The 25,486-nt window shown below is 41.2% G+C and overlaps 2 protein-coding genes across 3 annotated transcripts; both read left to right on the top strand.

Moving 5' to 3' along the window:
• Positions 1 to 519: 519 nt before the first annotated feature.
• On the top strand, positions 520 to 16,845 carry SLC18B1 (solute carrier family 18 member B1). Of its 2 annotated transcripts, none has more exons than XM_084284060.1 (14): positions 520 to 655; positions 912 to 1,039; positions 2,789 to 2,884; positions 4,458 to 4,531; positions 5,316 to 5,463; positions 7,707 to 7,863; positions 9,452 to 9,588; positions 11,252 to 11,353; positions 12,051 to 12,142; positions 13,293 to 13,388; positions 14,158 to 14,232; positions 15,608 to 15,701; positions 15,802 to 15,848; positions 16,294 to 16,845. In XM_084284060.1, exons 1-14 carry the CDS (start codon positions 610 to 612, stop codon positions 16,364 to 16,366), a joined length of 1,365 nt encoding a protein of 454 aa, XP_084140186.1. In that variant the 5' UTR covers positions 520 to 609; the 3' UTR covers positions 16,367 to 16,845. The 2 variants fall into 2 exon arrangements, with proteins under 2 accessions (XP_084140186.1, XP_084140185.1); XM_084284059.1 differs by having other exon boundaries at positions 909 to 1,039.
• Positions 16,846 to 18,520: 1,675 nt separating this feature from the next.
• Positions 18,521 to 24,203, top strand: LOC311208381 (pantetheinase-like). The gene is made up of 7 exons (XM_084285069.1): positions 18,521 to 18,589; positions 18,681 to 18,811; positions 20,202 to 20,394; positions 20,910 to 21,201; positions 22,455 to 22,828; positions 23,426 to 23,596; positions 24,041 to 24,203. The coding sequence occupies exons 1-7, from the start codon at positions 18,530 to 18,532 to the stop codon at positions 24,179 to 24,181; spliced, it is 1,362 nt and encodes a 453-aa protein (XP_084141195.1). The 5' UTR covers positions 18,521 to 18,529; the 3' UTR covers positions 24,182 to 24,203.
• Positions 24,204 to 25,486: the final 1,283 nt, after the last annotated feature.

Below are 25,486 nucleotides of genomic sequence, written 5' to 3'. Positions count from 1 at the left end.
CCTCTCTCCCCCTTTCTAATAGGGACTTGTGTCGTTTGTGTTGCTTCTTCCTCAGCTGCAGCCTGAATTTACTCCGGGCCAGCTGACAGGCACTAAATGTTGTGCCAATATTGCTGTTCAGCTCTTCTGCTACTCTTACACTGTTCCCATACCTTGCTATAGGCTGTGCGGGTGATTAGGCACCTTGCTTGCTCCACCGCTCCCAAGCAGCAATGCCGATTGCCCTTTGTCATGGATTAATGCTCGTGCTTACAAGGCACGAATTAGCAGCCCTCCAGTAGCTGCCAGTCACACCTGAAGAGTCTTCGAGAGCAAAGCTGGGCCACAGCGGTTGGGTTTTCAGGAACTGCAACCAGCTCAGCCAGCTGTAGCGAAGCAGAGTCCCTGGAGCCCATCCACCCTTCATCCCGGTGCCGCTTACAGCACCGAGACCCGCAGGCACGGCGGGGCGCTTACAGCAGGGCAGGGCGGGCAGGAGGCGCCCCGCGGCCGGAGCATGCTCAGTGGCGGCGGCCGCCGGGGCCGCGGCTCTGTCCCGGCCTCGCCTTGCCCGAGCGGCGGCGCCCGGCCGGTGGCCGCTGCCTGCCGGGGAGGCGGCGGGGGCTCGCCATGGGCAGCCGGGGCTCGGACGGCGCGGGGCCGCCGCGGCCGCCAGGTGGGGGCGAGGGGCGCTGCGGGGGGGGGTGCGGGACGGGACGGGACGGGACGGGACGGGACGGGACGGGACGGGACGGGACCGGGCAGCCCGAGCGGGGCTGCTGTGTGCCCTGCCGGCAGGTGCTGCCCCTGCGCCTGCCTTAGCGAGGGGTCGGAATGGGGGTTGCGAGCAGGATTGTCAGCCCTGCTTTGCAAACTGTGCTGTCCTCTCGGCTCTTACAACGCATCCGCATGCCATTTCGCGTTTTAAGAAGACAGCACGCTTGGCGAGGAGTCGAGGAGGCTCACCAGAGAGCAGCTATTCACCATGGTTGCAACAGCTTCCATAAACTTCAGCTCGATGATCTGCTATTCAATCCTGGGACCTTTTTTCCCTGCGGAGGTAAACAATGTAGCCTGCTATTCTTTAGATTTTTATTTATTTATTTATTTATTTTTTTTTTTTTTTGCATGCTGAAACTTCTTTTAAAGGGATCGTGGCCACCACGGGACCTTTATAGCTGTGGACAAGCAGAGTTTTACTCTTCAGTTATGGGAATTCGCGGTGGCAGCTTGATGCTGTCCAGAATAGCTCACAGCGCGTGTAACAGCGACCTGGATCCTGGCCATGGACTAATTTCATCGTCCCCATGACCGTAAAGGAGACGGCAGAGTAACGATACGAGAGGGTGTATTTGCTTGGTTTCATGTGTGCTCTGTCTTTCTGATAGGGCTTCTGCTCAGCAGCCATTTCCTGCAGTCACCTCTGTGAGGGTAGCTTCTCTGCCCTCTCAGCTCTGAGAGTCAGGTCTGCTAGTTGACATCCAGCTCTTAGTACGGTAAATCACAAATCACTGTGGGTTATACAGACAGGATAGATTAGAGATAGAAATGAAATATATATATATTTTTTGCCCAGTGTTGCATAACAGTTTGGTGGTAGAGTTGAGATTAAAACTTGAGCTGTGTCCTGACTTGCATTTCGGTACCTTAATCGCTCAAGGACTTTTAATTCATATCACCCACCCTCGTTGTTAACTCATGCTTGGCCATCATTCGCTGTGTTAAACTTACTGACCTGGTAGCTGCAGGAAAAAATACAGTCGCTGTTCATGTTGAGTGAATGCAATGCTTAAATATGGGATGAAAAAAACTGCCATTATGCCTTTGCAACAGAAGTTCATTTCTCTCATGGTCAAGTTGTTCCCTGTTATTAACAAAAATGTTAACATTATTTTTACTGTAAATATTCCAATGTACTGCTTGTACCTAAGTGTGCTGTACCAGCTGTCTAAGTCAAAAACTTGCCTGGCACTTTTTATCACAGATTATCACTACTAGGAAGGGACCCACAAGGATCATTGAGTCCAACTCATGGCTGCACACAAGACCCTACAGAAATCAGACCTTATTGTCTGAGAGCGTTTTCCAAGTGCTTTTTGAACTCCAGCAGGCTCAGTGCCATGACCACTGCCCTGGGGAGCCTGTCCCAGTGCCTGACCCCCCTCTGGGTGCAGAACCTTTCCCTAACCCCCATCCTGGCCCTCCCCTGTCCCAGCTCCATGCCGTTCCCTCGGGTCCTGTCGCTGTCCCCAGAGAGCAGAGCTCAGCGTCTGCCCCTCCGCTCCCCTCAAGAGGAAGCTGCAGGCCGCCATGAGGCCTCCCCTCAGCCTGCTCTGCTCAGGGCTGAACAAACCAAGGGACCTCAGCTGCTCCTCATACCTCTTGCCCTCCAGACCCTTTAGATGAGGACAGCAAAGGGTAGACACGATACAGTAAAGTTAACAGACTTCTGTGTTCACCGCCTTCCCGTTGTGTGAGGGATCAAATCTTTGTAGGTAGCTCCACTGCACGCCAGCTGGAGCGATCGGTATGAAGTCTGTTCACCTGGTCGGTAGTACAGCAAACCACAGAGTGTTTCCATTCATTGCAGAATTAATGTTACTTTTCCTTTGATCACGTATAGCTTAAATAGAAGTGGAAGGTGTCTTTGAATTGTTGCGGTGTTACCCTGTGAGCACCTACTGCCTTTGAGAAAGGAAATTGGTTTGTAACTGCACTGATAGAGATAAAAAGAATGTGCGCAAAGCATGAATGTTATTCACCTGAGGAATTTGTCTCCATCTTTACTGGTTGTGATCTTTTTTTGCAGGCAGAAAAAAAAGGTGCCAGTAACACAATTGTTGGCCTGATTTTTGGATGTTTTGCTTTGGTCAATTTCTCGACTTCTTTAATCTTGGGAAATTATGTAAGTATAATTGCAGCTGTGACTTATTTCTGTGATGACACAGGTTGCTACACGAAGATAGTTTTCTAAGGGTGAGAAAAGAGGTGTCTATTCAGTAGTACTCTTGGAAGGTTGTCTGCAGTAATTGGAGTCTGGCCAGTCAGTCTGAATTTGACCTAGATCTTGTCAGCACAATTTCAAAATTGCTCTTCTACAGTTTTTGAAGGCAACATAGGATGGCTGCCATGCAACTTTTTTTTTTCTCTGGTTAACTGTTTTGTTTGCTTCAGAATAATCTGTTCATCAGTTCTCCTTTAATTTACCTCTCTTACCCCCAGCCCACATTTTATTTATTGCACATATTTATATACTTTGTTTGATTTGACTGTGTTCTTAAGGTTTTCTTTTTCCTTTAGTCTGCTGCACCCTTCTTCTTTTCTGGTATGTTGCCTTTTTCTTAACGTTTCCTCCTATTATGACTGCTGCTTAACTCAGTTTCACCTTCCACTTCATCCAATCACAACCTGAGATAGACATCTCCATTTTTTTCAGCTTCAATTTTCATGCAGATTCAGGATTTTTTTTCTGTCTGGAGCGATTATAGATAAATTATATAAGAACTTCTTTGGCTGGGCAGTCTCCTTTCACCCCATGGTGAAAGGTTTGTTCCTGATGATGAGGTGGCTCATCAAGGTGCCACACAAGTGCCATTGGTAAGTCCATTGTGGGTGCTTATGATGGCATTCAGCTATGGCACAACCTCACTGAATACTTCACAAGAGAGAGAGCGAGTGAGATCCGTCCTCACTTGAAGGCAGGTGAAGTGAACAAGTCTTTATCAACAGAGGTGGACAGTCCAGCAGGCAGAAAACTTAAGTGTTTCAGTGAAACTTGGCAGAATTCAGGTTTCAGTAATAATGTCTGAAACACAGGGGACTCTGTCCAGGCCTGAACAAGAAAAAACATCTGAAATACCTGCTTTCCTTAGGGGATGTTACAGCATGGAATTAGAACGTCAGGTGTACTTTGTTACTGGATTAAGTTAGTTTTATGGCATGCCTCTCATCATCTTTCACTCTCTAGTGATGGAGTCTGAAGTGGAGGAAGATGGGGCTGTTTTTCTGGCAATAAATGGGGAGGCCTGAATTTACCATGTCCCCTATTCCAAAACTTCCTGCTATTAAAGGCCTCAATAAATTTGCTTTAAAATTGGCTTCCATTGGCTTGAGCCATATACGTGACAGGTATTGCTGACTTGGCACTGCTGACAGTACTGGAGGGGGAATGTATTACCTCTTCCTTGTAATGAGGAATGCTGCTGCAATCCACTGCCCTGAAGAAGCTGCAGCATGCAGCTGTGAAATAGTTAACTGCACCATTGTCTTACCATTCTGAAAACTGGGTTAAGTCACTTAACCAGTTAGAATATTTTTAGGTTCAGTGTTGCGCGAAGGCACACAGGCGGGAGAATTGTCTCCAGATCTTTTAGTTAGGCTATAAAATGCCAAAAATGTTTTGACTTCTTAACAATAGCTTTGAGGAATATTTGAAATAGGCTTGAAATAATAATGTGGAAATGATATTTAATTTACAGCTTACGCAGATTGGTGCAAAATTCATGTTTGTAGCAGGGATGTTTGTTTCAGGATGTGTGACAATTCTGTTTGGGTGAGTAAAAATTTTTTTTTTTTTTTTTACATCTGTCTTCTAATTACCTTAATTCATATGAAGATATGTTTTCAAAACACAACTGGAAATACTTGAGCATCATTTAGGTTTTGCTTAGGTCACTTAGCTTTTGGCATCTTTACTTTTTATCTCTGCTTTGTATAGCACAGTGAACTCTTCTCCATTTCAGTAGGTTTAAAGGCTTGTGTAGTACTTTGAAAGCCAAGGGGAAAGTTTCTCTATATAAAAATAACTTCCACAGTTAATGAACTGTAAGAAATCTGTCAAAGTCCAGCAGTAAAGGAACTACTTAGTGTTTTAATTGTTGCTTTCTTAATAAAGCAGCACTGAACGCAGATGACAAGATTCACCTGTCAGCCAGTGAGGCTAAGCCACTCATTTTAGCAAAATAAAAACTTTATTAAAAACTAAATAAGCTCTTATTAGGTAGCTGTAATTCAATACATCAGACTCCTTGCATAGTTGCTTGGAAAAGCGATGAAATACAACAGAAGGTGGTACTGATCTTTTTCTTGGCTTGGGAGGGCACTACCCTTTTTCATTCCCTTTTCCAACACCAAAGACGGGGTAAAGGAGAAGGCTGTCTGAAATGGTTTGATAGTTTGAATGACTTTAGTAATATGATTCAAAATGATGTAGCAATAGGCAGTATTGGGTGTCTTGTAACTGTGCTCTTTAGTAAGAAGTTACGTTTCAGATCCTTTAGTGGATGACTTCCTGCATCTGGAGAGGTCTGTATTAACTTTTTTTTTTTTCTTCACAGAATACTGGACAAGGTGCCAAATGGTCCATTGTTCATTGGTTTTTGCTTTTTGGTAAGAGCGATGGATGCAGTAGGTTTTGCAGCAGCAATGACAGCATCATTTTCAATCCTTGCAAAGGCATTTCCTAATAATATAGCTACTGTCATGGTAAGTTCCAAAAGTGGTGTTACAGCTGAGTTCCCACAATACAATGAATTTGCTATAGGCAGCCTAAAACCAGGAGGATAAAATATGCTGTTTCCTATGCAAGCGTATTCGAAGTTGTCACGTAGTTTTTCTTCATAATCCAGAATTATAATCCTAAAACAAGTTTAGACCTTAGCATAACTTCAGCTGAATATAAATAATCAAAGCAGTGCATGCTGCATATGTTTTGAAGACGGCTGGCTGAATCAATGGTAGTAGTTATTGGTTGAAACCAGGCTATTAAAACACTACCTAGCTACATAGGTTATCTATCTAATACCCAGACTTCAAAATAAATATAATTCACACAAATGGTAGCACAGTAAAAATGATACATAAGTGAAAAGTGTGTTGTAACGAAGGTCTCCTTAGGAATACAATTAGAAATGTGACACAGCTGGTGGCCTGGTAGCTACCTTGATTCAAGACAAGATCAAGACAGAGTAATACCAAAAGACTTTAAATTGATAGTCCACACTTTAAACTGATAGTCCATTTGCCGTATTATATACCATGAAGTGTTGTTCTACATGAGAGTAAAACCTCCTCAGATTCATTTGTGTAGAATTACTTTTCTTGAAGGGACATGTTGGAGAGTTCTAGGTATTGTGAGCTGTGTTTGTAGTGATTGCAGAGGCAGGAGTCAGAAGGAGAAGCTGATGAGTTGCAGCAAGTTACATCCTATGGTAAAATCGTGAAGTCTGAAGGAATAGATGAGGGATTTTATCCTCACTTCCCACTGCTCTTCATGATAGTGCTGAAAAGTGAAGAGCACTTCTCCACACCTTACCATTTTGGTATTGTTTTTCAGCCCACCTTTTATCTATCCGTACCCTAAAGAACATGTTGGGGAGTTACTAAATGCAGCCACATCAGCCGTGTTGAAGTGGGAAATTCAGCAACTGTCAACGTCCTCCCTCTATGGGAGGGATACGTACACTGGAGAACACAAACAGGATCACTTTATTAGAATATCAGGCGTACCTTGTCCTCCCCTTACCTGTAATAATGCAGTGCCACAGCACCTCCTCCACTCGCATTAATTCATTAACTCAGAAGGACTTAGATGGTGCATAGACAGATTTGAACTGAAGTCTCACTGATCATAAATATTTTAGTTCTAGAACAACACAAGTAAAAGCATTATTTGGATGAAATTATGTTAATTTATGGGTACTCCATGTGTTGAAGCTTACCAAAATTTCTCAGATCTGTCCGGAAATGTTGAGGACTAGCTAGTTAACTGCTGTTACTACTTATTTCCTTTCCTGCTAGGAAAGGAATAGGCTGGGACCCTAGGCTAAAGGACTTGGCTGTTACTGACTGCACCCTCTGTAGGGGCATTTGTCCCCTCTGGTTTGTGTCAGTAAAAGTAGATATTCAACATTCATGTGTAGATTAATCCCTATGGTATCTTTGTGAGTCCTGTAAGTTACCAAAACTTTACCTGTGAGCAGCTATTACCACCAGGTGCTACTTGTTAAAAGGGGGCAGTCCAAGCACTGATTAATCCCGTGTTGAGGCAGGTGGTGGTAACTGATGTTGTAACACAAAATTTAAATGTAGTTGCGTTATTGTTCTTTTAAAGTCAGTATCTTATAAAAGATAACAGATTACTTTGACTATAACTTAATAATCTGAGTTTTCCCTGCAGCAGTTTCACTGTTATTTCCTGCCCCATAGTCAGCAAATCCAGCCAGTCAGTTGTGGAGAGAAACCTTTAACTTGATGCATTCATCTCATGAAATAATGACTCATCCGTGTAGGCTCGTTCAAGATCTACTCCACCACAAAGGCTGTGGGATCATCTCTACTTTCCCACGTGCTGAGTGGGAGAGATGATGACTTCAGCCTGGGTTGGCCTACAGATGCTTTCCATCAGTAGAGCGTTTGTTTTACCTCAGGATTTGGACACATAGGTGATAGCTACGTGGTCAACCCTGCAGTGGGTTTGGGTACAGGTGGTTCACCTCAGTGAAGCAGAAGAGATAATTGCTGTCCCACAGACAACTTTAAATTCTATTTGCTGTCCCACCTTTTAAAGTCTGCACTGGCTGTTATCTCCTGTAGCAATCAAGTGCCTCTTTCTTTTACTAGCCTGACCATGTTATATTGCTCCTCAGAGAAGTGGTTTGCTTTTTATTGTTACATTGGAATTTCTCAGCATACTGACTTCTTTTTCTGTTTTCTTTTTCATCCTTTAGGGTAGCCTTGAAATTTTTACAGGGCTTGGACTAGTGCTTGGCCCACCTTTAGGTGGCTTTTTATATCAATCCTTTGGTTACGAGGTCCCTTTCATTACGCTGGGATGTGTGGTGTTGGTCTTAGTACCTGTGAACATGTGCATGCTACCAAAATACGGTAAGCACCCTTCTTCCTGCCTCCTTTGTTTACCTTCTTCTCTTGACTACATGTAGTCTATATATACATGTGCATATATATATATATATATATATGTATATATATATAACACTCCTTCAGAAAATTGTCAGCTTCTAGAGTCTTATCCAACTCAAAGGGTTAAATTAACTTGTGATCCTGATCAGGCCCATGTTTTAATGCTAAATAATGCATGCAGTTGGCCTGGAATTAATCCAACATGTCATGTCTGTCTCTAAGATGGACAAACACTAAGAACTCTGGAAGTGAGCTGAGAGAGATTTTTGGTTTGTTGTATCTTCTCAGCTTCAGGGCCTGTGAAGCATCGGTTGTATCTTAGTATCATCTGGTTGTTGTAGCTATTTGAAGATTGAGATTGGTTTTGCCTACAACAAGAGAGTTTGACATGTTTGAGGGGTTAATAGTGTTTACGGGGAAACAATTGCAGGGAGAACAAAAGGGGGTTATTTGCACTGAATGATGCCTGATCAAATTAATGTGAAAGAATGTTAAAATTAATAAGTGAGGTGTTTAACTGAAGTGCTGGATGTCATACACATTTCATTAGATTTTATGTGATCTTGTTTGGACAAAATGTTAACTTAAAGGTAAGTCTTCGCAGAGGATGGCAATTGAAAGGTTCCAATTCTGTTAGTCTTCTCTAGGAGAAACTTTAAAATACATGTTTTTTTCCTTTTTTTTTTTTTTCATATAAATGTCTTGGAGATTAACTTCATATATACCGTCATTGACAGAAAATTTATGATGGTTAACCAGATGATGCTAATGCTTTCTTTTTTTTCTAAGTGCTGAAATTATGCAGAATAATGATATTATTGGCCAGTTTGAAGCTGCATTAATAAATGTTAGCTCTGAGCTAGTAGATGCTAATAAATGAACTTTAGTTTTATATATAATACTCTGAGATTACATTCGACTATTAAAGCACCAGCAGCAGCAAGAAGAGAGCCTGATTTAGAAATGACATCTAACAGAGAGATCTGAAGGAAGCTTCCTGTCTGGAATACAGATGGAACATGTAGGAGACCTGAATGAGTAGTTGCTTAAAGAATGAGATTTGAATAAGTAGTTGCTTAAAAATGCAAACAGATCTCAATGTATAAATAACAATAGTTTTATTTTCAGCGTATGTTTCTCTTGTTGAATATGAATATTTCATCTATGAGGGATGTACTAAGAGATTTTATTCCCCCCCTTTTGTTTGTTTTAAAATGAAATGCATCTATGAGATTTTCCTTTTAAAAGAGCTAGCAGAGAAATAACTGCATTTTCACATACCTAGGAATAGTAAGTGCTTTTGTTCCAGTTGAGTGGGGATACATGCAATAGTTGGAATCTAAGTTGTGTATTTCTCTCTTATTTACTTATCAAATTTGGTTTTTAGAATATAAAATAAGCATAATAGTCTAATACTGACTTTCTTTTGTTTGTTAAATTGCAAGCTTAATAGGACTAGAAAAGAGGAAATGCTGATTTTATTTATTTCATTTGAAGCTTATGCCGCTGAAAAGAATGTGACTTTTTTTCCCCTCCTTTTCTCCTGAAACAGATTCAACCCCTAGCAAGGAGTCCTTTTGGAAGCTCATTCTTCTGCCAAAAGTCTTACTTCTGTGTCTTACTATATTTTCTCTAAGTGCATGCTTGGGCTTTTTGGATCCTACAATGTCTCTGTTTATTCTAAAAAAGGTAAGTCTTGCTAACATGCAAGAAAGTCCTGACTTGCAGTGAATAAGTGGTAAAAATTATAGCTTAGTATCCCAAACAACATTGTCTTATCTAACTGAATTGGTTTAATTAGCTATTAATTTGATTTTCAAATGATTTGATTTCCACAGTGCTGATAAATCAGTTTCCATTTATGCCATTTGTTGCCACAGGGTCTCAGTAACTTTGAGTACATTTGGGGGCTTTTAAATACTTGCTTTTTCCTTTTTAATTGGCTTTCAACTGCAGAGGCCATTCTCTGAATGGGCAATTTTTATAAACTAGGGACGTTTTTCTCCTTTCTGAAAGCAACTTCTGTAAAGTTGCAACAGTCATTGGCAGTGTTGTGTCTCTTGATGGGCACCTAGGTTTTGGGGGAGCATAGCATCACAGCCTGGCCTTCTCACAACAATGTCAAAGTGAAATTGGTTGCAACTATGTACCCTGCTAGCTGGGTTCTTCAGCACTCATTACAGAGACAAGTTTTTTATTTGCTTTTAATTAATTTCAATATTTGTATTTATTTATATATAATTTTATTTATCTTCCTAATACTGTTTAAGGTAATGAATTTCAAGCAAACGGTTTATGATTCTCTTCCTGCCAGAAATTAAGCAATGCTTTTTGAGTGGTTTACTTATTAATTGTTTTTCTAGGGAATACCATTTCACAGTTTGTAGTACTGCTGCTATGTTTTCCGGGTCTAGTTCAGCACTAAGAGCACCCATCCAGGATGGGGAGGAGGCTTGGTGCTAACCTCTTGCACCCAGAGAGACGTGAATGTATGTCTTCTGACACCCAGGCAGGATCTGTAATTATCCCACTGTAGAACAGTGTGCGCTGGCATGGCTCGTTTGCTTTCTCTCTCCTCTGTGCTAGCAGATACTTGCTGTGAAATGACTGCAGCCTTCTTGGCAAGTGCTCTAACCACAAAATTAGAGTCGTTATTGTGTTCTTGCATATAGCAAGGAAATAGTGAATATTTATGTAGTCTGTGCCACATGAAACACCCTGGAATACCTTGTAACTGGTAGTTAAAACCCTAATTTGAGAGTCTAGCATGCATTTTATTCGTTATGCATTTTTTTTCAATATAGAGATGTTGCTGCATTAGGAAAATGGAGGCCTCGGGGTATTTGCTAAAAGCCTCTTAATCTCATAAAAATCCTTCTTTAGTTGAAAAGCCATAGTTGTGTTTTGCAGCACTGCTTTCTTCTAAGGTGCCCTGATTAGCAGTGGATGACTGCAGTGTTTATGCTTTTCTAAATGAAAATAAAACTGAAGATTGGAGAGGTAAAGACTAAATCCACCTAAACTTCAGTGCGTCAAGTGTCTCCTTCAAATTTGGCAGCTATCAGTGTTAGAACCCAGTTGCCCTGGTGTAGGGACGTAGCATGGTGTTTGTGCCTTGGTCAGGCCTTATCTGAGTTCAGTCACGTGAGGCTTTGCTGCTCCATGTACAGAAATGGAAGAAAACTGGATCTCCGCTGATGACTTCAAATACTTGCCAAACTGTGTGTGGCATCAATTAAATACATAAAATCATGCACAGATGGCAGTTATGTGAACTATAATTCTTTGATTGCCCTTTAATGAATGTAACATACATGGCTTGTGTGTTGTTGTGTTTTTTTCCTTCTCGTAGTTCAAACTTCCAGCTGGTTATGTGGGCTTGGTATTCCTAGGTCTGGCACTCTCGTACTCCCTGTCTTCTCCCCTCCTCGGCTTCATAAGTGACAAACTGCCAGTGAGTACTATCCTGTGTAGTGGTAGTAGCGCACTCAGTACGTTTAGTTGGAACTGGAGGGCTTCCCATATGGAAGCAATGGACGTTGGCCTGCTGCTGTAAGGGATTTGTGTTTCAGGACCTTGCATGTCTGCTAAATACTGCCAACTTAAAGGTCATGTTTCCAGCCAATGTGGAACAGATAATGGGAAAGCATTTTGCAGTTGCTCATGCTGTTGTCCACACCTAATTTTATCTTCTCCTGAGAAGAGGAGCAAGATCTAAAAGTGTCTGGGTGACAGCCACTGCTAATTATCAAGGAAAACCAGACTTGGAAGGTGTGCATGAATGGTGGTGCCAATTCTCTTGACTTTTTTGCCACCACCTGTCAGAAACTAATAATGGCCTTTGTATATGAGAATTGCATGCAGTGCTGTAGTATATTTCTTATACTAAGGAAGAGTAAGACCTGAAATATTTTGCTAACAGAGCAGCACCATTACTCAGTATCCTGAAATCTCCGTATTAAGCAGTGATTGCATTGGTGGTGAGGAAACATGAATTTGGTAGTTCTTGGTGGTGTTCAGAACTGGTAGAGAAACCGTGGGTAATGGTGGTCTCTAGAGGAGCAATACTTCTTGGATTATTTGGAAAGACAAAATTGTTGCGTTAAATATTCACATTTTTAAATTGCATATCTCTTTCTTTTCTTTCACAGCACCTCAGGAAATGGCTGATGGTATCGGGAAGCTTAATAACAGCCCTGTGCTTTTTCATGTTAGGACCTGCTCCTGTGCTGCACATTGAAAGGTACAGAACTGCCTCTTCTTGAACCTGTCTCCGTAGGTGATGTCTTAGTGATGGGTGTCATGATTATAATCATATTTGTCTACAAGTCTATAATTTAGTACCTTTGACCATGAAATGGTGTGTGTTTTTTGTTTGTTTGTTTTTTACTTCTAATATGAGATAATAACCATAAATCAGTGGAAGCATCTGAAAATTGAGGCGTAGCTAAGGTAGAAATGGCAGCTTCTTGAAATGCATCCTTCTCCTCAGCATTTTGTTATGTTGTTTGCTTATGTTAATGGCTGTGGTGGAACAAGTACTGCTTTATATTTTCCTTGCCTCCCCATTCTCTGACACTTACACTGTAGCAAACCAAAATCCTCTTTCTGTCTTACTTCTCAATTTTCTCAATTTCATCAGTAGTTATTAACTGTGGGTTTTGTTTGCGTGGCTATGCAGTGCTGTTGATTTTTCTTCTTTCTTTATAGATTACTGAGCTGTAGTTTTGTTTTCAGCTAGCCAAGTAGAGACTATGTCTATTTCACCTGAACTCTGCATTGCCATAATCTTTGAATTAATTCACTGCAAAACCCTGCTACGTTTAGACAAGAACTGATTAGTCCTCCTGTCTTGGGTTATATACTTTGTTAAAGGTGGTGATAGGCTTGCTAATATGCAGTTAGTCAACTCCTTCCTCCTAGACTTCTGCTTTTCAAATGAGCTAGTCTTCCTCTTAGACTTCTGCATTTCAAACCAAGCTGGTGAGAAAAAGAAATCAGTAAATTCTTCAACATTCTTTTCTTTGGGTATATTATATTAGAGTACATAATTTTACCTGCAAAATCCTTTACTTGTGCAACAAACTGAGGCTGGAGCTTGGATGTATGTACTGCTGAATTAAACTTGTCTGTCCACTTCTGTGTATTCCTCTTAAATTGAACTGCCTTTGATAGAGAAACGCTTGAGGATTTTTAAAAGCTTTTGCGAAGTCTTTTTTAAGCATAGAGCTTTATTTTTCAAGCCTTATTGTTCATTTACAATAAAACTCTTTTTGGCTTCAAGAAACTTAGTTTTCTGGTCAGTCATGATGAGCTTATATAACAGCCTTCAGTCAGGTGGTGTCCTCATTTGAAAAGAGTCTTCAGCTGTTGTTTAAATGCCTCTTTTGCAGTCAGCTGTGGATGTTTGTCCTAGTGCTGGTTTTGATTGGCTTTTCCCTTGGCATGAGTGCTATCCCAGTATTTCCAGAGATACTGCAGTGTGCATAGTAAGTAACTGTCCGACACATCTTCCACGTTTCTAACAGTAGGAAGCTCAAGCTGTAATTTCAGAGGTGAACGCAAAGTAGGTTTTGGTGTGGCCTTTTCCCACTTTTGAGACCAAGGCAGCGAGTAACAATTAAATGTTTCCTCTACTCTTTTGTCTAAGGTTTTCTGACTGAGCACCCCAATAAGGCACAGTCATTATATTTCAAATAAAATTTTGTAAAAATGTACATCTGTGCTGCAGGCACAATGAATTGACTTTGTGTCATAAGAGATGACCTGGGTGTGTTTTCATGTACATATGATTTATTTAGTAGCCAGCAACTTTCAATGGATTTTTGGGCTGCATTAACATTAACAGCTGCACATAGAGGAATTGCACTTGCTCAAAATACAAGGTCTATGATTTAGCTTGGGAACAATGACCTAAAAGGATCTTGATTTACTGCTCCTCTAGAAACAGGGTCTTTTCTTCTTAAAAGCCACCTGTCATTGTTTTACACTTGCCATGTGTAATATGGGGACTGAGTGACAGCGTGCTGGTAGCAATCTCCCTCAGAAGATGTAAGAGATGAGAAGTAGCACTGCAATCCTCCAGAGAAACAGGAAAGAAGAAAGTATTGGGTAAACAGTCATGATTCTGGTGTACGTTTTTGCTTGTTAACTGTTCATGTTAAGCATATTTAAAAGAAGGGAGAAGCTTTATAGGAGAAGAATATAGTGAGGTGCAGCGATGTATTGCACTACTCTAACTGGGCTGTCTTTCTGCAGTGAGAATGGGTTTGAAGAAGGTCTGAGTCTGTTGGGGCTGGTGTCGGGGCTCTTCAGTGCCATGTGGTCCCTTGGGTAGGTATACAGTCACCTTTTTATAAGCTAGTAGTGCTTGCTTGTTCTCCACTATTGCTATGCGAAAGTGTGCTAATTACAAATAGAAGTTGCTCACCACAGTCGTCGTATTGACCTTCGTTCAAGAGGTTCTTGCTGAACAGGTGCATAGTGGACATGTGGAAACAAAGCTTTTTATCCTAGAAAGGTAATGGCCTCTGACCTTGTCTTCTTTGAAATGCATTGACTTTCTTATCAGAAAGCTTCAGTGATTAAGTGGATGTTAACTTTACACTTTTGTATGGTCATTTTGTTGCCAATGGATTTTTTAATGTGCAATATAGACAGGGGTGGACTCTGATTTATTTATTTTTTCCTCCTGCATTTGTCCTGGTTAGAATCATCTATTCTCTTTCAACCACAGCTGTTATTTGGGGGTCTGTGTTTGCTTAGCTTAGCAGAGGGTGTCTGAGATTCTTACCCAGTGGTTGCCCTAGAAATGAGTGCAAGATGCTACCTTCTGAGTGACTTCTCTGAGTTGTCCCTCAGTGGGAAAAGAGTCCCCCTCTTGGCAGTCACTGTCAGGATGCTTTTTCAATCAGTCCTTCTAGTCCTCTGTGGGTTTCAATGGTATGTATTTGCACCATTTTTGTAAGCCAGCTGAAGCGCTAGATGTCCTGTTTTTTTGGTGTAGGGTTCAGTACAGATAAATGCAGCATAGTTTTAGCAAAACACAGTTTTCTGCTTCTACTAAACGTGGTTTTATTATGGCTTGTTTCGAGGAAGTCTCTCTAGCTGTACAAAGTTTTATCCTTTCCTGTAGCAAGTGTTGATACCACATAAGATCTTTCATAAAGTGACAACAGCAGCATAACCTTTCATGGCATTGTTACACAGACGGAGGTGCAGGGATGTTACATAAAGCTCAGCTTTGTAATGACCACAGTAATGAGAACCACATCTGTCGCAGTGTGCCTTCCTACCTGCCTGTACCCATCAGTCTTCTGTCTTGAAGTCTGGAAGGTTTAAATTTTGAGAGACAAGGGTTTAAATTTCTTTTATGGTAGAAACAGTCTGTCTAGACACTTAGTTAGAACATTGTTTTTAACGCAGCCCCTAAGCCATCCTGGATATAGAAAAGAGTGCATTCTGCCCTCTGACATGGATCCTATCTCCAGCTGAGGAGGCAACTGAGAGGGTTTATTGGGGCTGTGGCAAACAAAGAATTAATACTTACTGTGGATTATAGGCAAGTCAGGTCTGTGGCAGACAACTGCTTTCTTGGAAGAGAATCAATGCAGGGAGGCCACAAAGTGCAATAAAACTTGTCCACAGAATATAATCTGTGTGTGTTTGTTTGTTTGGGATGCCATCACCTCATTTTGGTTTGTTGCAGGGCATTTATGGGTCCCACTTTAGGAGGATTTCTAAATGAAAAGCTGGGTTTTGAATGGGCCTCAGCCATCCAAGGAGGATGGGCACTGTTAAGTGTAAGTAATTACAAACGTTTTGCTTTTTATACCTATTGCAATTAAGAACTATTGCATAAGTTTGTTGTTAATGTGATTGTAACTGACTGTTTCCTCAAAGGGTCTTGCAATTGGAATATTCTATATTGCTGAGGCCACAAGACGAAGGTATGCAGAGATATTTTTCTTTATTTTATTTAAAGCAAATCTTTGGAAGTTGTGCTTCCCCTGTTTCTTCACTATCAAGCTAATAATGAGCAGTAAAAATATTGCTTACATACTTTGTCTCTATGCTTTACTAAATCCTCGCTGACCTAAACAGAGACCTGAACCTGGCAATGCCAGTTCTATACAAGCAACAGGACTGTGACATTAAAGAGCAAACCCTACTTATAGTTCCTGCAGGAGGATATCTGTGAGCTGTGTCTGTAGAAATGTGTGTGAAAGCAATAGCATATGTTTCTGTGCAATTGTAGGGAGCCGAATTAAATGATCCAGGTAGCTTTTTCCACATTATATGTGGGTTTTATGTCATAATGTTGGTATTGCATAGAAATATCTAGAGAATATTAAACCTGTTTCTTCCCTACCGTTCTTTTCCTTCTGCAAACAGTTCGAGTTCCAGCCTGCAAAATCCTCCTGTTGATAATGAAGAAAGAACTCATCTGTTGGCTAGTGAAACATAGCCAGAAATTATTTTGGTTCTCCATTTACTGTTGTGGTTTAACTTAGTGTCTGAGATGAGTGGACTTAACAGTGTTTCGTTATTCTGGAGTCGTGATACACGAACCCCTAGTGAACAGCCAGTTGTGGTTTATTTGGAGCTGCATCACTGTTTTGAAACACTAAACAATGACTGCCTTTCTTTTGGAGGTCCTCATGTGGATTGGTTGCACTGATGAGTAACCCTCAGCTGTTGGCCTCTTTAATTGTATTCCATATGCAGTGTACCACTGTATGTGAAGAGGTGCATTTTCAAATGTCTGGCTTCTGTGCATTATTCTTGGATAAAGCTACTATTTTGCTACTGTGATTTTTCTATATTTTTTAGAAGAAAGGTTATCTTGTAATACTTTAACTGATAACATAAAATGTTGAGACAGCATTTGAAATGGCAAAGCACTTAAGCACAATACTGTTTTCAATAAAGCAACTTTTTTCCTAAGTTTTGTGAATTTTCTTGGAAAGGAACAGTCTTTGTGTACCAGCAGTTGCGTTATATGAGTGTCTGAAAATGGGAAGCAAAGGTAATGAAGAGAAGACATAGCATCTCCACACAGAACTGATTTTGAGTCCTGAAGGAGACAGTGCACTCTGGGTGTGTGTGTGTGTGTACAAACATGGTCGTATTATATATGAAGACTTAGTTTGGTCTGTGAGAGAGCCGTTTTGTTAATAAATGCCATCTGGAATATTTGTACTAAATGACTCTGCAACAGTAAATCTATGAGAAGTTAGGGCTACTATTTTCCAACAGAAGAAAAAAAATATCTGCCCTTCCTCTAGATGCTTAGCACAAAAATTTGCTCTGATAGCTGGCTGAACTGTGAAGCATTAGGGTGCAAAGAGCAACCTTCCTCTAGGAACATCCTGGCAGTAGCTCTGTTTCCTTTTGTATCCTTTTTGAGATCCAGAGTGTACTGCTCAGCCTAGTATAAAATGCCAGTCCTGCATGTGCTGACAGTGAGGCAGGTATGAAGGAGCTGAGAGAACCGGTGGAAAATGCCAAGTGCATAAGGTGCAAATCTGTAGAAATGAGCTTCATTAGTTCTGCTGTGGAATTACTTGTTTACTTACCTGATCTGTGCAGCTAGGACTTAAGTGGCAGGAATTACCAGAACATAAATATCAATGAAAATAATGAGCTGTCCTGAAACTTGTGAGCTTTGCCAGCAGTCCACTAGAAATTGGTCAGGCTTAACTAACTGCTCTGGCACTACATCTTCTCTTCCTTCTTTCATGTATACAGTGGAGGTGAAAACCTGAATTGGGATCCTGTTTTCCAGATTTTTTTTCAGATCAGCTAATTCACAAGCGTGTTCTCCTGCCATGATTGTCTAGGGGTCCAGAAACCATGGTTAAAGGAGAGCAGGGGGGTCTCCTATGGGAGACCGAGCACTCCCACAGCCTGTGCTGTGCCTGTCTCATCAGATGGCAGGTCTCAATACCCAGTTTGCTTTGCTAACAGCTGCACAGTCTGTGAAGCTGTGAGTAAGTGCTAGGTATAGCCAAACAGCACACAGCTAGATCCAAGCAGCCCTGAGCCACTGCAGTGTCCATGCAGCAGCACCGGCCTCAGGACCAGTCCCCAACTGCACCCTACAGTTTGCATAGCAATGTCTGTGCTGAGATTTCCCAAACTCCTCTGGCTTTCTTCCTCCTGTGACCTGGGCTTGCCTTCAACTTATTAGAGTAATGCCGGGCCTGAACACTCGGTGTTCAGGCCGGCAATGCGTTTCTTCAGCTGCAGCACGGCGGCGACTTCTCTGTTGGTGGTGTAACCATGGGGCAGGATTGCTCAATGCCTGTGGCTCTCCGACCTTTGATGTTTGAGTCTTTAGGGACACAGTGATTGCATCGCATGGTGTCAACTTTCTGGCACTCTGGAGAATTCCCAGGTTTCTGCAAGAAATTATTAAAGTCCCCTAATTTTGCTCACCCTGGTCCTCCTCCTGGGTGACTTCCAGACTTCAGGTATGGGGCTTTTGAGGGCTCGTGCCTCTGCTGTGGTTTTGGTGCTGTCTGCTCTTGAGGCCTGGGCCCTGGACAGCTACATTGCAGCCGTCTATGAGCACAGTGTGCTCTTGTCAGAGGACACTGAAAAACCTACTTCTCCTGAGGAGGCTTTGATGCTGATGGACAGAAACATGGATGTTTTGGAAGTGGCCATCAAAGAAGCAGCCAGACAGGTATTATGACCTAGAGACATGGCTTTGTTAAATGTTCATCATTGATATGGGGGGGGGGGAAATGTTCTTTGTTTTTGTATGTTGATACTAGGGTGCCCACATCGTTGTGACTCCTGAAGATGGCATTTATGGCTGGGTGTTCACAAGGGAGACAGTATACCCTTATCTTGAAGATATTCCAGACCCACAGGTGGACTGGATTCCATGTGCTGATCCTGAAAGGTATTGTCTCTGCTGTGCGAGGGGGAGTGGTCTGGTGGGAAAAACAGCTGCGTTTAGCAGTGCTAATGGTCCAGGACATTTAAAATTACACACAACTGCTGTGAGAGGAAGGCAGGATAGACGTATAGTTGCCATCAGTAGCTTCAGACAGCTTCCTTTGTCGTTTTTCTCCATAGGTCTTTCTCACTTTAATTCTTTTGGGTTTTGGTAGTATACTTACGAAAGTCAAGATTTATTTAAAAGTAAAATAAATAAATAAAACAACAAACAAATAAAAAGGCTTGCTGATTTTACTATTTCATAATGCATTCCATGCATGCTGTAGAACATTTCTGTGATTCTATGTTTGAGATTTAGGAACATTACAAATATTTGTGAATAAAATAACTGCTACTATTCAAAGCTTATTCTGCACTATTTTAGATTTATATTTTTTTAATCTTGACCCTAAGTGAACAAGAAGTATGATATGGTGGCCTTTTTATTCTGTTAACATATTTTATTTCCGTCAAATTAAAGCATAATCAGTTCTTCTTAACATCACAGCATTGTAAAGGGGAGGAAGGCAAAGTTTTTCCTTAATAAATCACACCATTTTTTGAGGCTTATGAGGAGCAACTGAGGGAATTGGGGTTGTTTAGTCTGGAGAAGAGGCTGAGGGGAGACCTCATTGCTCTCTACAACTACCTGAAAGGAGTTTACAGTGCGGATGGTGACACTCTTGAACATGAGGAAGCAGCCTCAGATTCCAGCAGGGGAGGTTTAGACTGGTCATTAGGAAGAATTTCTCCACAGAGTGGGTGCTTAGGCATTGGATCAGGCTGCCCAGGGAAGTGGTGGCCTCCCCATCCCTGGTGGTATTTAAGAGACGTGCAGACATGGCACTAAGGGACTTGGTTTAGTGATAGGACTCACCAGATGTCCTGGATGATCTACAAGGTTTTTTTTTCCAACCTTGATGGTTTCATGATTCTGTGATATGGTGAAAGGTAATGGAACACAATGCAGAAGAAACAAATCCTGAGCAATGTCAAGATGGCAGCTGAATCAAGAACTGGAGCAGAATGCTGAGATTAGCCCTTATGTCGCTGTCACATCAGTGCTCTGCTGCACAACAGCAGCAGAAGGGAGAATTAGAGGGTGCAAAGATTCGCTTTCGTTGTGAGGAAACTGCTGCGTTCCTCAGTTTTTTGACGTGAGGTGAAGCCAGAGTTTCAGCATCCTAAATTTTGAAACAAAAACACCGTGTCCTGTTTAATAACAGAAAACAACTATATTGTATTAGGAGTATCTTACTTAAACCTACTGTTGTGATCTGTAGCCTTATTTTTGGCATTTATACCAATTCACTGGTTTTGATGTCTTATTTTCTTCCTTTCCTGCTGCTTAGATTTGCTCCTTCACCAGTGCAGAAAAGACTGAGCTGCCTGGCAAGGAATAACTCCATCTATGTGGTTGCAAATATGGGAGACAAGAAGCCATGTAATTCCAGTGACCCAAGGTGCCCAGCTGATGGTTACTACCAGTACAATACCAACGTTGTCTTTGATTCAGAAGGGAAACTGGTGGCTCGTTATCACAAGGTAAGACAATTCTACAAAGTTTAGGAAGCATATGATCCGCGGGTGATTAAAGATTTGGAACAAAGGCTACTTCCCAGGCTTATGTGTATTAGAGTCGTTACTTAGCAGGTTTCACATGGTGAGTAAAAGTCACTGCCTTAAGATACCTTCACTCCTGCTATTCTGAAATTAATAGCAAGTCATTAAATGAAATTAATTAAACTCAGACCTCTGTTTTTACTGTTTCTCAGTAGGAAGTGACGCATGAAATATTAAAACTTTAACATCCTAAATTCTTGCTAACTAAATACAAATCCCCTTCGCTGGTGTAAATCAGAACCACGAATATTTGTGCTTAACTACTCTTACAATGGTAAGAATTATTTTAAAAATTAAGTAGTAACATGTCCACAAAATATATTCTCCATTATTTGTATTTAAGTGAATAAGTATTGTAATGAATATTATTCTGAATCAAATAATTTGATTTCTAATGTTTTGTTTTTGTTTTCTCTTTTCTTTCTTTCCACAAACAGTATAACCTTTTTGTGACAGAGGAACAATTCAATTATCCCAAGTATCCAGAATTTGTGACTTTCAATACATCATTTGGATATTTCGGCATTTTTACTTGTGCAGACATACTCTTTCATGACCCAGCTGTGGTCCTGGCAAGCAGATTTCAGGTTGACACAATTCTATTCCCAACTGCTTGGGTTAATACACTTCCACTTTTGTCAGCTGTCCAGTTTCACTCAGCATGGGCTATGGGAATGGGTGTCAACTTTCTTTCGGCAAATACACGTAACTCCACTTTAGATATGACAGGTAATGTGATATTGGTCTAATTGACCGTGTTCATGTGGATAACATTATATTTATTATATCTACATCGTCCATTTGACCTGGGCTGAAATACCCATAAGCTTTAGGCATGCATGTGCATGTCAACAAGATTATCACAGAATCATTGAATGGCTCGGGTTGGAAGAGACCTTAAAGATCATCTAGTTCAAACCCCCCTGCCAGGGGCAGGGATGCCACCCACGAGATCAGGTTGTGCAGGGCCTCATCTAACCTGGTCTTGAACACATCCGGGGATGGGGAATCCACAACGTCTCTGGACAATTTGTGCCAGTGCCTCACCGCCTTCTGAGTGGATTAGGACAATAGAACTTGTACAGATAAAGAGGAAATCAAAATACGATATGTAAGAGCTCAGAAATATTTTAAGATAGCTGGAACACCTTTAGTTTGTTAAATGCTCAGTTCTGAGATTTAACGCATGTGATTCTACATCTTCTGACCCAGACCTTGGTGTTTATCTGTGTTTTGTTAGTGCGAAGGGCCAAACTCTTTTCCTCCACTAGGTGGAAGCCTAGTGCTGAGAAATGCTCTTGTAAGTCTTGCAAATACTGCTTCTGGACTGGTGATCTTGTGAAGTTTTCAATGTATAGTTTTACTGAACAGATGGTAGAAGTCAAGCGCAAATTTAATGCTATTTTTTAACTCTAACAAGTGAGAGAAATATGCTGGTGTTGCTGAAAAGCATCTTCGAACTTTACTTTCCAAATGAAAGCAAATATGGGCCATTACTGTTGTCAGTCATTGATGATCCTAAGATAGATAATTCATATTCTTTATGGATAGGTTTTATTCTGGGATTTAAAGATGCACCTATGTAAATAACTTGCATAGAAGTGTGACTTTTGGTGATTTCTTTCCCTTACAGGATTGTTTTGAATTGACAGCGTTACAATTCACTTTAATCAGAAATACTGATTTCTGATGAAATGATTTCCTCTCTTCACGAGGAATATGTATTTTCAACCTCTTAAATCCTGTATAACAGCATAGTGTACTAATCTTGTCATTTACAAGAAACATCAGAGTTTGGTCTACATTCTGCTGATTGCAAAAAGCATTAGATCAGGATTGTAGTGTATGAAGGCTTAATTTAGTTTCAGAAGAGTCTGGTAAACATTAGAATAAAATCTGGCACATGTTCAGTTAGTGAAGACTGCTTCCTTGTACCATAAACACTTGCTTTCAGATTGCTTCCTGGTTTTGTGTGTTTGCAGGGAGTGGTATTTATGCCCCAGATGGTCCAAGAACATATTATTATAATACTGAAACAGAAAATGGTCACCTACTTGTGAAAGAGCTGATTTCACATCCACGTCAGTCTCCTAGCTATCCTCCTGCCATTAACTGGAAGTTGTATGCCAGCAGTATCAAATGGCTTCCATCAAATGACCACTATTTCAGTGGCGTCATTTATCATGATCTCTTCTCCTTTACTGAACTCACTGAGCCTGAGGGAAATCGTGCTATTTGCCAGAAGGACCTCTGTTGCCACCTGAGTTACAAGATGACAGAGAAGCAGAAAGATGACATTTATGTTCTAGGTGCCTTTGATGGACTACATGTTGTTGAAGGAGAGTATTATCTGCAGGTAAAGGTTTTCTATTCTTATTTGGACAGGCTAGAATGTTCTTTTTGCTGCCCCTTTGCATTTGTCCCATATTTAATTGAGGTGGTTCAGAAGGAAGCATTTTTATGCCCCTCTCAAAACATTTGTTTTCTTCATGAGGTATTTTGACTTTGTTACTGATATTGATCCTGCCTTTCTGTGTATATTATAAATTATGAAAATCCAGACTGAGGTATCTCCTATGCTCTAACACTTCAAGGTTTCCATATATGTGTACAAAAGGGAGAGAAGATGTAAGAGATCTCAGTGTCTTCATAGGGATGCTCATGTCACAAAAGAGAGACGTGGATTTTGCCATTGTGCTGATGTTATTCTCCAATGTGCAATTAGAAGAAACTAAGTTACAGATATAGCCTTTGCATCCAAATGGCTTGTCAGTATATTTGTCAGGTTCTTTTAAGTTTTGCAGTTAGACTTTTTGTTAATATTATATCTTGTCTGCTTCTTTCTAATTAACTGTAATTTTAATCATAATATCAATCAAAATATTAAAAATCCAACTCTTGATTTTTTGAAAGCTTACTGGTACTTTGATTTTTCTATACCCTCTCACCACAGGTATGCACACTGCTCAAGTGTAGGAGCACAGACCTGAGCACGTGTGGACAGCCGGTGGAGACTGCACAGACCAAGTTTGACATGTTCTCTCTCAGTGGCACGTTTGGCACTAACTATGTCTTTCCAGAGGTCTTGTATAGTGGAGTGCAGCTGGCCCCTGGGGAATTTGAGGTACTAAGATACCATTGGGAGTTATCAGCCCTGTAAAACAAATAGTTAAAAAGCCACTGTGAGACATGGAAGCAACTTGGGAGATATCACTGTCCTCAGTTTCAGTAATTGGCCTGAGTACAGCAACTCCATTTCACAATTCTCTTATCACTTGAACAAATAACTGGAACTCTTACAGGCTGTCAGGAAATTCCCAGATCCGCCCATATTTCCCCCCAGTTCTCCTAGAGTAAAATCTTTCCGAAGACAGAATTGGTATGGCTTCAAACATGGTAGCTCCATGTAAAAGACTCATATATGCCGTGCTTTGTCTTTTTTCTAAGACTTCTCTCAACTTTTTTCTAAGACTTCTCTCAACAATCATCAATAAATGTTACTTTGTGCTTGTCATACAATAATATTACTTTGTTTATGTTCCCGTTTACTATGCTTTTCCATAACTAGGTACTAAGTGATGGACGTGTGATAAGCCGGACTGGTACATCTAAGCCAGTTTTGAGTATAACGCTCTTCGGGAGATGGTATGAAAAGGACCCCCCCACACACAGAGCAAGCTTCACCATGATTTCACTGCAGATGCTTTAAGATCTTGTCTGCTTGTTTCTAATTAATCATAATATTAGTTAATCGTAACATTAATGTTAATGCTAATACACATAATTGTAATGGCATTCTGTTTCTCAGGTTGCACTAACAACATAGCCATTGCACATTGATTTGTTTACTTAATTTCGCAACAAAAATAAATTACTCTGCTAGACAGTTCTGTATCTGTTTTTATACGATAGCTTTGGATTGTCATAGGCTTGACCTTTATCCCACTGGGAACAAGAGATACAGAAAATAAAGTCCACTGGCTTTAGTGGTATGGGATACAGACCCATAGTAAAGAGGATTTTGAACTGTTCAGGACACTGGTAGGGAGGGTCCCTTGTGAGTCAGTCCTGAAGGGCAAAGGGGTCCAGGAAGGCTGGATGCTCCTCAAGAAGGAAGTCTTCAAGGCACATGAGATGGCTGTCCTTGTGTGCTGTAAGATGAGCTGGTGGGGAAGAAGACTGACAAGACTGAACGGGGAGAGTACAAGGAAGTTGCTAGCATGTGCAGGGACAAAATCAGGAAGGCTAAAGCCAGGCATGGGCTCAACCTACCGCTGTTTCTACAAATATATTATTATTATTATATTATTATACAAAAAATGTTTTTACAAATATATTAACAATAAGAGGAGGGCCAAGGAGAATCTCTATCCCTCACTGGATGCAGTGGGGAACATGACTACTGAGGATAAGGAAAAGGCTGAGGTTCTCAATGCCATCTTTACATCTGTCTTTAATAGTCAGACCACTTATCCTTGGGGTACTCAGCCTCCTGACCTGCCTGCAGTGGGGAGTAAAACAAACCCCCCTTGATTCATGTGGAAATAGAGACCTGCTGCTCCACCCGGACTGTCACAAGCCCATGGGGCCAGATGGGATCCACCTGAGGGTGCTGAAAGAGATGTGACTTCTGGGCCGCTTTCCAGCATCTATCAGCAGTCATAATCAATTGGAGAGGTCCCAGATGACTGGAGACTTACCAATGTGACGCCCATCTATAAGAAGTGTTGTAAGGAGGACCTGGGAAAATACAAGCCTGTCAGCCTGACCTCAGTGCTGGAGATGGTTGTGGAACAGATCATCTTGACTGCAATCACACAGCGTGTGCAAGACAACCTGGGGAGCAGACCCAGCAAGCAGGGGTTCATGAAAGGCAAGTCCTGCCTGACTAACCTCATCTCTGTCTATGAACAGGTAACCCACCGGGTGGATGAGGGAAAGCCTGTTGACGCAGCCTACCTAGACTTCAGCAAGGCCTTTGACATGGTTTCCCACAGTATTCTCCTGGAGAAGC

This window comes from Netta rufina (genome assembly GCF_964035555.1).
Source record: "Netta rufina genome assembly, chromosome: 3".
NCBI classification, from domain to species: domain Eukaryota; kingdom Metazoa; phylum Chordata; class Aves; order Anseriformes; family Anatidae; genus Netta; species Netta rufina.
This window is presented reverse-complemented; position numbering and strand designations above follow the sequence as displayed.

What these genes read in the sequence shown, in the direction of transcription:
- LOC311208381 (XM_084285069.1), top strand. Translation starts at nt 18,530, where the DNA reads ATGCTGATGGACAGAAACATGGATGTTTTGGAAGTGGCCATCAAAGAA. An exon ending in TCAAAGAAGCAGCCAGACAG is followed by an intron (nt 18,590 to 18,680) that starts GTATTATGACCT and finishes TGTTGATACTAG; the next exon opens with GGTGCCCACATCGTTGTGAC. An exon ending in TGGCCCCTGGGGAATTTGAG is followed by an intron (nt 23,597 to 24,040) that starts GTACTAAGATAC and finishes TTCCATAACTAG; the next exon opens with GTACTAAGTGATGGACGTGT.
- SLC18B1 (XM_084284059.1), top strand. Translation starts at nt 610, where the DNA reads ATGGGCAGCCGGGGCTCGGACGGCGCGGGGCCGCCGCGGCCGCCAG. An exon ending in CCTGTGCTGCACATTGAAAG is followed by an intron (nt 12,143 to 13,292) that starts GTACAGAACTGC and finishes CCTCTTTTGCAG; the next exon opens with TCAGCTGTGGATGTTTGTCC. An exon ending in GCTGAGGCCACAAGACGAAG is followed by an intron (nt 15,849 to 16,293) that starts GTATGCAGAGAT and finishes TTCTGCAAACAG; the next exon opens with TTCGAGTTCCAGCCTGCAAA.